Source organism: Ascaphus truei, chromosome 1 (assembly GCF_040206685.1).
Source record: "Ascaphus truei isolate aAscTru1 chromosome 1, aAscTru1.hap1, whole genome shotgun sequence".
In the NCBI taxonomy this organism is placed as follows: domain Eukaryota; kingdom Metazoa; phylum Chordata; class Amphibia; order Anura; family Ascaphidae; genus Ascaphus; species Ascaphus truei.
In genome coordinates this window covers 384,879,485-384,895,164 of record NC_134483.1, presented here as the reverse complement: position 1 = coordinate 384,895,164, position 15,680 = coordinate 384,879,485, and the positions used below count along the sequence as shown (strand labels likewise).

At 42.0% G+C, this 15,680-nt stretch overlaps 1 protein-coding gene across 3 annotated transcripts in view; it reads left to right on the top strand.

Moving 5' to 3' along the window:
• The window catches only part of GALNT7 (polypeptide N-acetylgalactosaminyltransferase 7), a 139,074-nt gene extending 124,864 nt beyond the window's left edge, over positions 1-14,210 (top strand). For all 3 annotated transcript variants that reach the window (XM_075611404.1, XM_075611394.1, XM_075611412.1), the window contains exons 11-12: positions 9,106-9,234; positions 10,576-14,210. In XM_075611404.1, the coding sequence (XP_075467519.1) occupies positions 9,106-9,234; positions 10,576-10,713 (267 nt within the window). In that variant the 3' untranslated portion in view covers positions 10,714-14,210. The remainder of the gene's footprint in view (positions 1-9,105; positions 9,235-10,575) is intronic.
• Positions 14,211-15,680: the final 1,470 nt, after the last annotated feature.

Sequence of the window (15,680 nt, the reverse complement as noted above, 5' to 3'; positions counted from 1 at the left end):
GACAGAGCAGAGGTTCTTGAGTCACAGGAGAGACTGACCAAAAGAAACTCAGATCTCTGGAGCTGACCGGTCTTAAGCTCTGCACCGCAGAGCTGATTTTCAAGACACAGGGAAAACTTCTAAACCTGTATGCTGACCAACCCTGGAGACAAGGGAGCTGAAGCAGGTACAGTGAAGATTTTCCCTCCAAGAAACAGATAAGATTTTCAGTATTAAGAGACTGCTTATATCTGCTTATTTTCATGTTATGTGTTTGGGCTGGGAGAAGCTTAACTAATGGAGATGTGAACTGATTGCAAGGATTTCACTAGAAATACTCCCAAGTGATTAGAAGCTTTGTTCCCCCCCCCCCTTGTTTGGATGAATTTCCTGATGAAAAGGAAAAGGCACAAGAAAGCCTTATTACAATTTCACATTATAAACGACTCCAAGTGTGTACCTCTGTAAACGCCCATCCACATATGGTGTCAGAAGTGGGATAAGAGGTGTCTTTGTAGTTAAAAAGGACCGGAGTTTTTATGTGAATTTTTTGTTATGCTTTTTTTGCCTACAACAGTCTAAACAACTTGGGGGGGGGGGGGGGGGGAACTCTCATGCAGCAGAGGCAGAGTTAAAGGTGTACACACCACTGAAACTTACACTGCATTGAAACTTACAAAACCACAGATGGACTCTTTGCCCCAATCCCAAGAGGAGAGAGACTGCTGAAACAGCTAAAACTTTATTTGCCTATCACAAAGCGTAATATGGTCATTGAAATAGAGGTTTTGCCTTCCAGCCATAGTCAGGGTTCAAGAAGTGAGTCAGCCCTTAAAGGGATAGGTGTTTGTTGTTTTTAAAAGTTTCGCTGAAGCAGTGAATACAGATGGTGACCCATGGGTGGTACTGATTTTGCAAATAAAGGTTGCCAAACCGCATAGGGCTACCAGCTGTGAATGGAGTATATGCAGAAAAGTGTGAAAATTGATACAAAGACTGTGCTGAAGCAGGGGTATTTTTAGCAAATAACTGCTGAGTGTAAAATTGCCCTATAAAGGAAAGGTATTTCAAAGCCAATTACTGAGTGTTGAGTCACCCTGCCGGGAATTAAAGAAATAGTCCACTGCAAAGAAGGTTTTTCTGAAAGTAAAAATCTGCCTATATACTGTATATCTTGGGAGAAAACAGATACCCAAAGGTGAGACTGAAAATTACTGAACTCAGGCAGAAAACCAAATTCTGTTGCTGAAGCGGAGGGATTGCACCTAGAAAATAAATGGTGTACAGCAAATAGACTTTTTTTTTACTTAGCAACTGCAGATTTTGTATACCTGATAAAAGAAAATGCATGCACAGCACTGCTGATATTGGAAAAAAAAAAAATTACCCAAGAAAGAAAAGTCTACGGAGATGCCTGTGAGAGCTGCGACCTCTACACGCAGGATATGCCCACCTGTAGAACTACCACAATTGGGGGTTCTAGCAAATACAGTGGCAACAGCTGCAATAGCGCCTCCTGAGGTCAGGAAGAAAATGACACCTGATAGCCTAAAAATGGAGGACAAGATGCGGCGTTCCTGTAATGAACCCTACCCCACGGAAGAGTGGCCCTTCCAGTCCAATAAAGAGGAAGACATCTCTTACGGGGAACCCAAACCGAGTCACACCCACAAAACACCCCAAGAATGGTGGGGGTGCCTGAACTCGGCACGAACAGAAAAGACAGCTCCCTTTGATGACGAATATGATCAGCAGGAGACAGAGCGGGAGCAGTAGATCACCGAATATTTCTGTTAGCTAAAGCAGCTGCAAGAAAAGCCTGGCGTATATAATGAAACTGCTAAAACTTCATATGAAGATGAAGACCCCAGTATCCCTGAAGGGACGGTGTCATCCAAATCAAAAAGGAAGAAAAAGAAAAGCGGTTCTTCACTTACCGTGGAAGTAACAGACACGTCCGCAGATCCTGTGGAGAAAAAGGGGGACCGAGTTGCCCTGCAGCCTAGAGAAAATTGAGAATTCGTCCCCCGGTTAACCGAATATCCAGAGGGCCCAAGGCATAAGTCGTGTACCCCAAAGGAGTGTCTGTCCGGTGCCAACAGTGAGGAACCCTCAACCAACCATCCCAGGGAAGTGGAGCCGGAACCAGTGAGTGACGATCCCTTGACCAGCCCTGAAGACGCCCTGAAAATTGCCAGGCATGACTGTGATCTGCTCTGTGAAGATTTGGAAAGGGAAAAAAATAATAATGCTGAGCTACAGAAGACTGTGCTCGCAATTTACTCTGCGGCCAAGACTGAATTGGAGGATCTCAAGACTGAGCTAGATACTGCAAAGGCTACTATTTCCGCCCTGGATGTAAAGCAGAGCCAGTCTGACAAAATGGTGGCTACGCTAAAGCGGAAGTATGAGGAGGCACTGAAGCAGATGACAGTCTTCTAGCAAGAGGTTCACACTCTGCGCATAGAGTTGAATGCTTCACGACAGGAGGTCAACAGTGGCCGGATAGAAGTGGACGTAGCTCAGAAAGAGGTTCAGACACTCCACAGAGCACTGGATGCCTCACATCATGAGACCAACAGCTGCCGCACAGACCTGGAAGTTTCCAGAAAGGAACTACACAGTCTCACTGAGGAGCTGGACATTTCAAGGAAAACTATCCTACATCTTAACTTAGATCTCAAAGTCTCTCAGGAGGAGCTTCAGAACTTAAACCTGGAGATGGAAGTCTCACGCCAGGAGACAGCCCGCCTCCAAGCAGATGTGCAAAAATGGAAGGTGGACTGCAAGGAAGCCCTGAATAGTACAGAGACTGAAAAAAGAGAAAATTTAAGATTAAAAAAAGAAAATTCTGAGTTGACAGAATACGTCAAGGGAAAGAATGAAGAGCTGCAGGCTCTTAAAGAAACAAATAAACTTTTGAAAGAGGAAATGTTTGAAGCAGAGCACCGACTGCAGAACCAACTGCAAGGTCTGCGTACACACCTCCAGTATGCTGAGGAGAAGCAGCAAACGCTGCAGGAAGAAAAGCTGCAGGCTGCTGAAGAGGTACAAGCGCTGCAGGAACGTCTGAATACCCAGTACGTCCCCACAGAGCAGTATGAGGAGCTAAAGGCCACGCTGCATGTCTTCAGAGCATCATTGGAGGCGGAGCTTCGATACCAGGTGACTGTATGAGAGGGAGTGTGAGAAGGCTCAGAAACTGAAGGCTACCCTGAGCATCACCAAAGCAACGCTAAAAGCCAAGCTTAAAACCCAGGTGACGCGGCACAAAAAGGGAGCACAAGAAGGTCCAGAAACTGAAACAAGTAACTGTGGCCCAAGCAAAGAAATTCATAGTGCTTCACACTGCCCTTACAATCTTTGGTGATGTTAACTCCCAGATATTTAATATGTTTTGGCTGCCAATTAAAATTGAAGACGCACTCAAAAAACAGGGATCTCTCGCGGATGAGATTACAGTCCTACAAGGACAAGTATTGACCCTGACTAAGCGTCAGTATCCCACAGCCTCAAAAACCCATGAAGACAAGGGTACAGTGAGAGCTGGGAACACCGCTCATCTGAAAAACAAGGTTGCAAAGTCTAAACCACCTAAGCAAGCACTAGCAAAACCTTCAGCTGGCCACCAGGCAAAACAGAAAGGTATACGTGCAGAATCAAAATCAGAAGAATCCTTAGTGGATGAAGCTGAAAAGATGGGACATTCTCTGGAGGTGGAATTGCAACTCAATCCCAAAGAATCTGAACTGGCAACACCATGGAGTGGAAAGAGTGCAGAAGGACAGCTTCAAGAGCGGAAAACTCAAAGGGTTACTCTCAAACGCTTTGCAACTGTCGCCATACAATCTGCCTACAAAAAGATGAGCGCCCGACGCAAGGGAAATCTCATGCCCGTGCACTCGGTAAAAAGACGGTACTTGGAAAAAGTTCTCCTCGAGCGACTGAGGAGTGCTGATCTCAAACACCTTCGGGAGGAGACAAAAATAAACTGGAGAAAGGGCTCCAATCCCAGCGGGACAGAGGGTTCTCTTCCTCCATCCACTCTCATTCAAGTCACAGAAAGATCTCGAATGAGAGTGGAAGGATGGGCTTTGGCCGTGGTCAGCCCGAGCTTCCCACAAACAGGGGAGGTATGTAACAGGGGACTTATCCCTGTTCACAAAGGTGCCTCTAATCCAGCAGTGTGGTGGTTAACTGCTGGTAGCAAATTAACTAGCACCACCTGACTGAGTACAGATAGTAGAAAAAGCCTGCCTTTGAGACAGGAAGACTCTCGTCCTTTGCTCACGTCTGAGCTGACCTGTGCAGACAGAGCAGGGGTTCTTGAGTCACAGGAGAGACTGACCAAAAGAAACCCAGATCTCTGGAGCTGACCGGTCTTAAGCTCTGCACCGCAGAGCTGATTTTCAAGACACAGGGAAAACTTCTAAACCTGTATGCTGACCAACCCTGGAGACAAGGGAGCTGAAGCAGGGACAGTGATGATTTTCCCTCCAAGAAACAGATAAGATTTTCAGTATTAAGAGACTGCTTATATCTGCTTATTTTCATGTTATGTGTTTGGGCTGGGAGAAGCTTAACTAATGGAGATGTGAACTGATTGCAAGGATTTCACTAGAAATACTCCCAAGTGATTAGAAGCTTTGTTCCCCCCACCTTGTTTGGATGAATTTCCTGATGAAAAGGAAAAGGCACAAGAAAGCCTTATTACAATTTCACATTATAAACGACTCCAAGTGTGTACCTCTGTAAACGTCCGTCCACAGTATGTATATATATATATATATATATATATATATATATATATATATATATATATATATATATATATATATATATATATATATATATACAGTGGTCGACAAATCGCCCAAAAATCTACTCTCCGAACAAAAAATCTACTCGCCACCATGTCCCGCCCCGCTTTAAAAAAATCAAATAAAATAAATTGAATAAATTCCTAGTAAGAACAACATTCATTTTTGACATAAGTTTATTTATTTCAAATGTATGTTGTACACAGTCTGGTTGATAAGGGTAACCAGACCATGGATAAATAGTTGTTGAGGCCGGAGACGCAGAGTCCCTAACGAAAAGGATTGAATCCTTGAAACGCGTATGGCTGCGTCTCTCTCTGGCCTATTAGCTTTGCTCATTGCTCAGACTGCACTTGGGACTGTTCTTGTGGCCGAGAAGGGTGTTTGTATTGGAGCCGGATCGCTGATGGTGAGAGACCATCCCCCAGATGACACGTGGGTTACCGATCATGTGACCCGGAAGCAGGACGACCGCACGCTCTGAGGTAAGGAGATCAAATCTACAGGACCAGCCCACAGGATACCGTGGAGGCTGCGGCGGACCCAGGCATTCAAGCCTCAGCTTTTCTACCGAACACCATTGTGTGCCCATTAACCATTTACGTCTGTGTTTTTAACCGTTTTTTCTTGTCTAATTAAAAGCGCGCTCCTTTTTTTTTTTTTTTGCTTCATATAGTGGTGATTTTTATGTTGTTCATGGATATTATTACAATATGAGGAATATGATGTAATCAATGTTACCAAGCAAAGCAGAATTGTGAGGTAGGAGATCACTTCAGCAGTTTCAGCACGTGGTCAGAATAGATTATTCTTTTACTCTGAGCTGCCTCAGAACTTGAATTTCAGCTGGTGAATTGGAACTCTTCTTTATTCTTCCAAAACAATATTAAGTGATTGACTATTGCATGCAACTGTTGTGGAGTTGATAAATATCACAGAAGTGACAGTAAAATTAAACCGAGATTCAACTACTATACTATTACTACAAAAAGCTGTTTTATATTCAACTGCCACTAGAGGGAAGGCGTTGCAGTTCATTAATCCACTGCTCACACTAGCAGTTGAGCTCTCTTTTCACTTGTAACTATGCAGCAACTTCCAGTAGCACTTTAGATCATGTTGTTTGAAGCAGCTGGTGAGTAGTGGCTCCATCCTTCATGGTTACTGATTATCTATCAGAATTCTAACACTAACCAATCGGAGGGCTGTATTCAACACAGCTCATAGACACACAAATTGAAACACATTATTCTATTTTCCTGTGAACCTAGCAATCTGCTTTTCTATGAAATCAGTTCTTAGAACGTTTCTGTATTATAGATCACTTTTTGTTACAAATATTTTAGAAATTATCATACTTTTGCTTTGTTTGTTAATAGTTTTCTGTAAATGAATAATATTCATTATGTATTAAACTTAATCTGCTGTCATTGATGAGTTATAGATTGCAGGAAAGATCTGTCTGCAGTGACTTTTAAGGGGGCTCAGGAACCAACAATACAGTTTTTAGGAATTCGAGAGGCCAACTTACATTTTAATTTCAAATACACACATTTTGCCTTTTTTTTTTTATCGTTGGCATTTTTTATTTCATTTTTTATAACAAAACATATTACAATTCAACAAGACCACAAAATACCAATTTACAGTGATTATAATATTCCTTTACATTTAACAATGCACTAAACCAGTAAATAATATATTCAAATCACATATTTGGAAGGAGGAGCGGCTCAGTGAATAAAGACACTGACTGGCACTGAGTCTTGAGCTACTTAAAAAATCTCTGCCCTCTATAGTATTGTTACTTTTGTCTTTCAATATTTTTTCCTCCATGCTCTGGAGAAAGCTCTGGCTATTCTCATTAGGGCCATATAGATTATAAATTTTTAATTCTGTTTTTTGTGTATTTTTACTCTGCATTGCACCAGTCTCCCTGTTGTGTCCCCAGAGGAAGTTATTATTTCCAGGGGCAGTGCTTTATTAATTAGAATTGCTACACCTCCCTTCTTTCCCACTGCTGGGGAATAAATACATTCTCCCACCCAGGCCCGCTTAAGTTTTTTTACATTCGTCTTCATTCAGGTGGGTTTCGAGAACTAGTGCAATATATGTCCTTAATTTTTTCAGGTGTCTAAGAATTTTGTTTCTTTTTATTTGAGAATTTATGCGCTTTACGTTCCAAGAGACTATTTTCATGTACATTTTACTGTGTTTGTGAGTATTTACTTGAGGTTCTCCTGCTGCCTTTGTGGGTATTTTACTCTCTTCTACAGCGCACCATGCATGCTGTCCTGCCATGCATGCAGTCCTGTTATTACTTTTTCAGCTTAATTCCATGAACTGAAACACATCTGACAATACTATAACATAACACACACATAGAAAGAAAAAACATTAACATAAACATCACTTGTATTGACTTTCTTTTTTTCCAGGAATAGCTCCTGCCTACCATCTTCTAGTTCAATTCAATTCTTCTAGACCCCTCTACTCCACAAACTTTTTCCCTCTTTCAATCTTTTATCTCAGGATACCCCAAGAAGTACTTTTAGTCCTTTGCACCATTCCAGGTCCTCACGATACTTTTAAAGTCCTGGCGCTCTCTTCGTCTGCGCCGTTTTGTTCTCTTGCTCTCTTTCTGGCCTCGCTCCTTTTGGGGGTCCATCGTTTCTTCCGTTGCTCCTTGATTCAACCCCAGAGCCTTTATCTTGTGCCTTTGCTTCAGGTTTCTGTAAGAACTTTTCCTCTTCCTCTGCCGTGTTGAACACTCTTGTTCCTGCCTACGTTAAGACTCTCAGTGTGGCAGGGTAGCATAGCGTAAATTTATTGTTGCCCTTAAAGAGTGCGCTGCACACCTTGCTGAATTCTATCCTTTTATCTGACACCGCTGCTGAATAGTCTTGGAATAACAGGATCCTATGTCCCTGAAATATTAGGCTGACAGCACTTTTATATGCCCGTAGCAGGTTCGCTTTTTCTGCAAAATCGAGGGTTCTTGCCATTACTGCCCTGAGCCTGTTATCTTGCCCTGGTCTGATCTGACCTAGTCTGTGGGCCCTCTCCATCTTGACCTGGACTCCACCATGAGTAATTCCCAGTGTCTCTGGTATTCATTTTGAGCAAAAGTCCATTCAATGTATTGGTTTCACAGACTCAGGGATCCCAATAATGCGCACATTATTTCTCCGTGATCTATTTTGTAGATCATCCATTTTTTCCTCTAGGGACTGATTCTTTCTGTTTAAAGTCTGCATTTCTAGTTGCAGTGCTGCAGTGTTTTCCTCCAGGCCACTCACTCTATTTTCAGCCTCCCCTATTCTGGTGCTCTGGGAGACTAGTTCCCCTTTAAGATCCTCTATGGCTCTCTGTAGCTTTTCAAAGCTTTTAGTCAGAGTTGGCATGATTTCCCTCCCCACATGTCTGGCCACCTCACCGTGCTCTCTCTGCTCCCTGTGTCCCTCACTCTCCTCTGGGTCACAGACATCCTGCTGATTCTCTGCATGCTGCTCCATGAGGTCAGCAGCCATCTTTGATCTTTCCTTTTTCTTCTCTGCCTTCTCAGGGCATTGCTGCTGCTTTGGAGGCCCTCTTGGAATTTTTTTAGAGATATTTTTCTATCCAGCTCACTATGGACCCTTCCCTCTCTCCTTGCCTGTCACTTTTTGTTCAGGTTAGTGCTGTTTTGGGTGATTACTAGCTGGGTTTCTGCAGAGCTCAGCACTCTGCTCTCACTTTGCCTAGCACCAAAACAGAACCCCATTCGGGGGTAATCTGACTTTAAAAAATGCTAAGGAGCCTCTCCTCTCGCTTTCCCTACTCATCTGGTGCCTTTTTTATTTTTTTGTGTGCAGATTATTGCCTTTTTGGCTGCGATCTGGCGGAGCCTTCACAGAGCTCAGTCTTCTGCTGCTGCTCTGTCTGGTGCCATACCGGAAGTCCGTTTTGCCTTTTTAATATACTTGGTAACCTAAGATCGTTATTTTATGGTTTATAGTGATAAAGGGCCAACAGCGTGCGTGGCACCTGTTGTAGTAAAGGTAGAAGGCGTGTGGTCATACTGCATTCTGATTTTGTTAATGGCCAAACAATGATTAATCATGCTACAAAAAAACACACAAGGAGAAACCGCACTGTGCTGAAAAATGTTTGTAGCCGATTGGCAGCATCGCTTCCCTTTTCTTCTCTCGTGTCCATTTCACTCTTCCCTTCCTGTCAATATTTATGTAGCCTCCAAAATAAGTTATAGGAATCTTTTATATTAAAAAAAAGCCAAATTATAACTTTTCTTTATTTCCCGATTTAGCTTTTCCGAATTAACGAAGCAAATCAGTTGATGCAATATGATCAATGTCTGACAAAAGGGACAGATGGAACAAAAGTTATGATAACACACTGTAATTTAAACGAATTCAAGGAATGGCAGTACTTCAAGGTACAGTATGCTTCATGCTTACATTGTACGCCTTCTAATTATGTCCAAATATTACTGTTAATTAAAAATTACATTACAGTTGCTCTATGTTGCTGAGGGGCCTGCAATCCGTGTCTGTCATTACTTTGGCCTTCCATGGTATATTTAATTAATATACCCTGAGGACAAGCTTCTGCCTTAGAGTCCAGTTGCCTATTTTTCTTTGACAAGGACGTCTGCACTATTTTCTATAACTAAGTGGTAAGCTGTGTCTCTTATCCAAGTTTGTGTATAATTGGCAACTACTTGGTTACAATTACATGCATTAGAACAGTGTTTCCCAATGTAGTCGTGGAACCCTTTTATATTTTGTAAAACAGAATGGCACCCCTTAAATATTTTTAGCGTAGGACATGAAAAAAAAAAAAGAAATGCGCTGCAGACTAAACATTTTCTTGGTTCAAGATCACTTTTAAAAGACCCCTACCGCCCCAATACATTTTTAAAAGACCCCTACCGCCCCAATACATTTTTTTTAAAAGACCCTCACCGCCCCAATACATTTTTAAAAGACCCCCACCGCCCCAATACATTTTTTTTAAAAGACCCCCACCGCCCCAATACATTTTTAAAAGACCCCCACCGCCCCAATACATTTTTAAAAGACCCCCACCGCTCCCTGCCCCCAGTGTCTCTCTCCCTCCCCCCAGTGTCTCACTCCCTCCCCGCAGTGTCTCTCTCTCCCTCCAGCCAGTGTCTCTCCCTCACCTCAGTGTCTCTCTCCCTCCAGCAAGTCTGTCACTTCTTCCCCCCTGTGTCTCTATCTCCCTCTCCAGTGTCTCTCTCACCTTCCCCCCAGTGTCTCTCATCCCCTCCCCCCAATATGTCTCACATCGCCATGTCACACTTTCACCCTCCCTCCCCATGCCTCTATTGCACCCTCCCTTCCCCATGTCTCTATTTTACCCCCCCTTCCCATGTCTCTTTTACCCCCTCTCCACGTCTCTCACCCCCTCCCCACCTCTCCATGTCTCTTTCACCCCCCTCCCCATGATACACTCTCACACTCACCTTATCACGCATGCGTGCAGCAAGGTAAACGAGATGCTGCATGAGCTGTGCAGCACAGCGCCACCTAATGTCTGAAGGAGAAATTGCAGCTACAGACAGACTGCTTTTTTGAGGGGGAAATCCGGCACAGTGAGTGCGGGCGGCCCGTCCGTCGGCGGAACCCCTGGGACTGCTCCACGGAACCCCATTTGGGAAACACTGCATTATAAGTACTGGGCACGAGCACTGACAGTTTAGTATAGAAAAACTGTACATGAAGTAATTTAACCTTTTATTTTTATTTCTTCCTAGACCATGCACAGATTCATCTATATTTCTACAGGAAAGTGCTTGGATCGTTCAGAGGTTCTGCACCAAGTGTTCATGTCGGACTGTGACTCCAGCAAAGCAACGCAAAAATGGGAAATGAATAACATCCTTAATGTATAGAACTAGCTGCTGCCACACCATGTTGTACATGGCTGAAGATGGCCTGAAATCTGCTGCAATTAAAAACTTTGTACAGTCCACAACCTTCTCCCTTTGATGAAGGACATTGGAGAGCTATGAGATAATGATAGCGTCATCCTGCAGTTAATGTTTACAAGACTGCTTTTACCTTAATTTTTTTAGGTGTTTACATCATCTTGTTTCAAGATAATGTTAGTAAAATTGCTTTTAGCTCTGTTTGTCGGAACAAAGCGAAAAACAATAACTTTTGGGGGGATTATACTCAGGGGTTGGAAGGCAGTTTTTAACTCACACTTGAAAATGGTTTAGTTAGCCAGACTTTCATATTTGTTGGTGATTGTTGTCTATATCTTCATGTTACTTTACACTTTCTTTTTCAAAGCACTGCCACGTTCTTTTAGCTATGGTGGCCTTTGTCCATGCTGCTGTTTTGAATGGGGTAATTGGAAAAAAAACTTGGTGCCTCTTTCATCTCTTTGTATATTAAAATATATAGTATATATGTATATGTGTCATATATAGATATATATATATATATTTATATATATATATATGTGTATATATATATATATATAGTTAAAGCTTAAGAGGAACTCAATTAGCCTGTGATATAGTCCAAGTTTCTAGATATATGAAGAAAGTCTTCATCGCTTGTGTATGAAGAATGCAAGACGCGTGGAAAGTGTCAGCATGTTATAATCCTTTCATTGCTGTATATGCCTGCAACACAGTGTGGGTATATGTATCAAAATGGTGCGATTTTGTTCCAAAACACAGAGCAGTTAACTGCATCCATTTGTGCCAGTGACATGTATAAATCTTGCTTCGTACATATGCCACAGATCGCACTGGAGCAGAGGCGAAAGCTACTTAAATCTGGCCGATTTATGTTACGCAAAGAGAGAGGAAGACTGTATCAGTTTTAGGTGCAACTTTTAATACATCTCATAATATTGCTCTGACTATCTTTTCCCCTAATAAATGAAGGTAAGCACTTTGATACATTGATGCAGAGTCTCACCGTTAAATGATGCAATTTGCACCCGGTTTTGACCAATGCTCCTGTTTGCGACACAATACATTAATGTGTCATAGATCAGTCTACATTGAAAGGGTTAAAGCTGCACACATCATCAAATCTCAGGTTAAACTCCATCCTTATGAAATGTATTGGACTGAGGTACAGTTTTCAGGATCAATGTTGACACAATTTTCCCACTATGAAATACTGTATACGATACTTAATGGTGGTAGCCTGTGCCAGTTAAAGATGCATAGCCGCCCACTGCATAGTTATGTTGATTACAGTAGTAGTTTCAGACCTGGAAATAAGTTTGTTACTCCGTTCCCTAACAGGTTTGTGGTCCCTCGCTGTACCTGGAAAATAGAACCTGCTGCAATGTGTAGTGCAGTTAAGTAGCACAGCAGCCTTATACGCCCGTAAGGCTGTGTACAGTAAAAAAAAATGGGTTATTTGAAATGTATTTTTGGAAGGCACCAATAATAGGTGACCGTTTAACATACCCTCAAACCTTCTGCTTCTGACTTTAACGTAAGAAGAAACAGCAGTGGGATCTGCATTAAGGTGTTTAGCAGTAATCAGTATTGCTAAACATTGTGTAACATTTAGGTGTTTTATCCCCAAATGCAAATGCTGCTTTTTGTTTATAGCATACTGTACTTAAAGCTGTATGATATGTGGGTTATAAGGAATTGCTTACACTTGCCAAATGACTAGACCGTTAAAAGATGGCAAGCCAGTCGAAGAACTAAGCAGCTCTCTACTGCAGAATAGGATTTGAACAGCAGCACATTACGAAGTCCTTTGATATTTGCGGTGTGGAAGGAGGCAACATAGCGACTATCAACAGCCATACTACACTCAGTGATTTTAGATGAAGAGTTAATGATATTGCAATAATTAGTTATTGACTCTGGTGATGTAACTACTGTATAAGAAATGCATCGAAATAGAACACTGATGAGTAGCATTTTCCAATAATAGCCCATTAAACTGAACACGGTGCCTCTGATGCTGCTTGTCTGAAACTGGAGGAAAATATACCAAGTAAGGTTTGAGTTAAGAATGTCCAAGCTCTGTATATTTAAGCTGTGGAGTGCTGACAGCAGAGCCCTTTGTATCCTATCACCAATAAGAGTTATTACACTAATACTTATCCAGGCACACAAAATGGGAATTGAATACTTTGCAGATGCTTGTGACTAGTATTATGTTGGCGTGTTTTCATTTTTAGTTATACATTTATGGCAGCCAAAACTACAATGTAGGGAACCACGTCATCTTTTCAAACCCTTTCCTCTGTGCTCTGGTGCAATGTTACTAGACCAGTTTATAGCAGCAGTAGGCAGGTAGGTGGTTCTGTTGAAGACTACTTCTTTTGCTGGATTTGTCCCTGGTACTTTTCAGGCATTCAAGATTCACTCCCTGAAATAATAATACTGGAGTGTACATATGACCGATGTCCCCTTTTCTCTTTTTACATGACTTGTAGTGAAAACCGGTCAAGAACCTATTGAAATTGACACAGAGTTCAAAAGGGCTGCTGTAGTATACTATTTGTCACATTGTTTGGAAGGTCTTTTAGGGGGTCACCCATCTTGTTATCCATCTTACAAAAAGGCATAGTACGTGGCACTTCTCACTTTACCTTTTAGCTGATTGAAGAGTGAAAAATCCCCACACAAAAAAACTAAAAGCATCTAAACCCAAAGGAGATGCACTGATGAACATAAGATTTTAGCAGGTCAGAAGTAAAATGGGAAAAAACAAAGAAGGTCACGTTTAAAAAACATGTATTGAAAATAAATTAAACAACTGCAATTAGTTGCTGTCCTCCCTGCCAGGTGTTACGTGCAGCTAAGCTTATTCAGATCGCTGTAGGGACACTGAAAGCCGAAGTAAATTTCATTCTGTATTGTCTTTATTGTATTTAAAAATATCAAAGATGTAGGAGAATAAAAACAGGAAAAGATGCAGTTCCTTCAATTATATGTATGGAAATGTACTCCTTTTGGGGTAGAATAATGTACCATTCACTATGCATTCTTGTAAGAAAGGTGGCACAAATTGTGCAGATTGTGTATATTTAAAATGGGTAATTTGTGCAATTAAAACGAAACTGTACCTGTGAATTTAAATATGTATGTTGAGACTGCACATCTGTTTAATCATGAAGACGTTGTAAGCTGTTACTATATGTAATGTTTTATTTCCTATTGTTGTCTAAAAAAAAAAATCTCATGCTTTTTGCTTTGTAAATTGATCAAATCACTATGCATTTCTACTCATATTTTTTAAGTTTGATTTATGCAGATTTTGATACACTGTACGTTTCTGTAGAAATTGTATAAATACAAAGAAAAATTTATTAGGGATATATTTGGGAATGTTACATTCATGTTAATTTGGGGGTTGCTTGTTTTTCTAGGTGCGAGAATAAATATTTTAATTTGTGGTTCTGTTTTTGTTTTCTTTATGTGAACTGTAATGTAATGCTGTGCAGCAACAACAACAAAAAGCATGGATATAAGTTATTCAAAAAGCTTTTCACATTTAGACTGGCATGATGACCTCAGATCAGTGCAAAACCAGTTTCACAGAATAGGCAGTATTCATCACATGTAACCATGTGGACAAGATTCTGAAACCAAATGGTAAAAGTTTGGTAATGTACATTTTGAGTTATCGTAACCGTGCCCACTTATGCAGGTTATTTAAAATATTTTCTAAAATAATTACCGCTTTACTTTACAATAGCCAGACACAGTAAAGATTTGGCCGATTCAGTGTTGTTAAAGCAGCAGTATAAGCTGACGTTTTCTTCTATTTTTTTTTTATTTCCATTTTTTAAGTGAAACTTCTTTACCGGCACTTACCACACGAAAATTTCCCTGGCAGTAAATTGCCTTGAAGGTGACAGAAGTACACTCCCGGAAGGGACGTCGCTGCTGCCAGAAGAGGCCATCAGCGAAGTCAGTGTTGCCAGCTCCCACCAGTCACCGGAGAGGAGGCGACGCACACCTACCAACCTACTACTATCAAACTTCTGTGCCCCGGCTACCCAGAGATCTCTTCGGACGGGGGCTGCGAGATCCGGGCGCTGTGTGTGTGTCAGTCCGTCCGTGTGTTATTCTCCGTGTCCTGCCCCCCTCCTCCCACCCCCAGCAGAGCTGCGGACACAGCTGTGAGTGTCCTGCTGCTGGTGCCTTCTGCCGGAGCAAACCCCACTCTCTCCCCCTGGCGGAGCTGCGGACACAGCTGCGTGTGTCCTGGTGCAGCCAGCCCTCCGGCGGAGATACGGGGGGGTGGGTGCTGGGCGCCTCACGGAGGGGGGGGGTTAGCGGCTCAGTGAAGGTGGGTTGCACAGTGCATCACTCGGGAGCGTGTGTGTCCAGCACTGCCTCTTCTCTACGGTGACTCCTCCTGGTGGAAGCTGCCAGCAGTGACGTCACTTCCGTCTCCATCAACTCTATTTACTGCCAGACAATTGTGCTCATGTGGTAGGTGCCGCTAAAGAAGTTTCACTTAAAAAATGCAGACCATGTTATCCAATACTACAGAACCGATTTATTTAAAAAAAAATAAACATAGTATTTTTCACGTTTTGCTGCTTTGAGTGTGTCCAGAACCTGCAATATAGAGAGCGAGAGAGTGGCTTCTTTGCTAGAGCCTCATGTTACTTCTATAGAGTCCGAACACCTTTATACAGCACGCGGAGAGACACCTGCTCACAAAAAGGAGCACGAGATATCTGGGATATATGCTCATTTGGATATGCCAAGTATATTTCAATGACTGAAACAAGCCAATTTCTCATGGCATAATTGCTATTTTTAAAGTTTTTTTTAAGTTAGGGGAACCACCGCTTTTTGGAAAAATTCGCAAAAATCCAACTTGGCAAAAAAAAACAGAATATTTGCTGTAG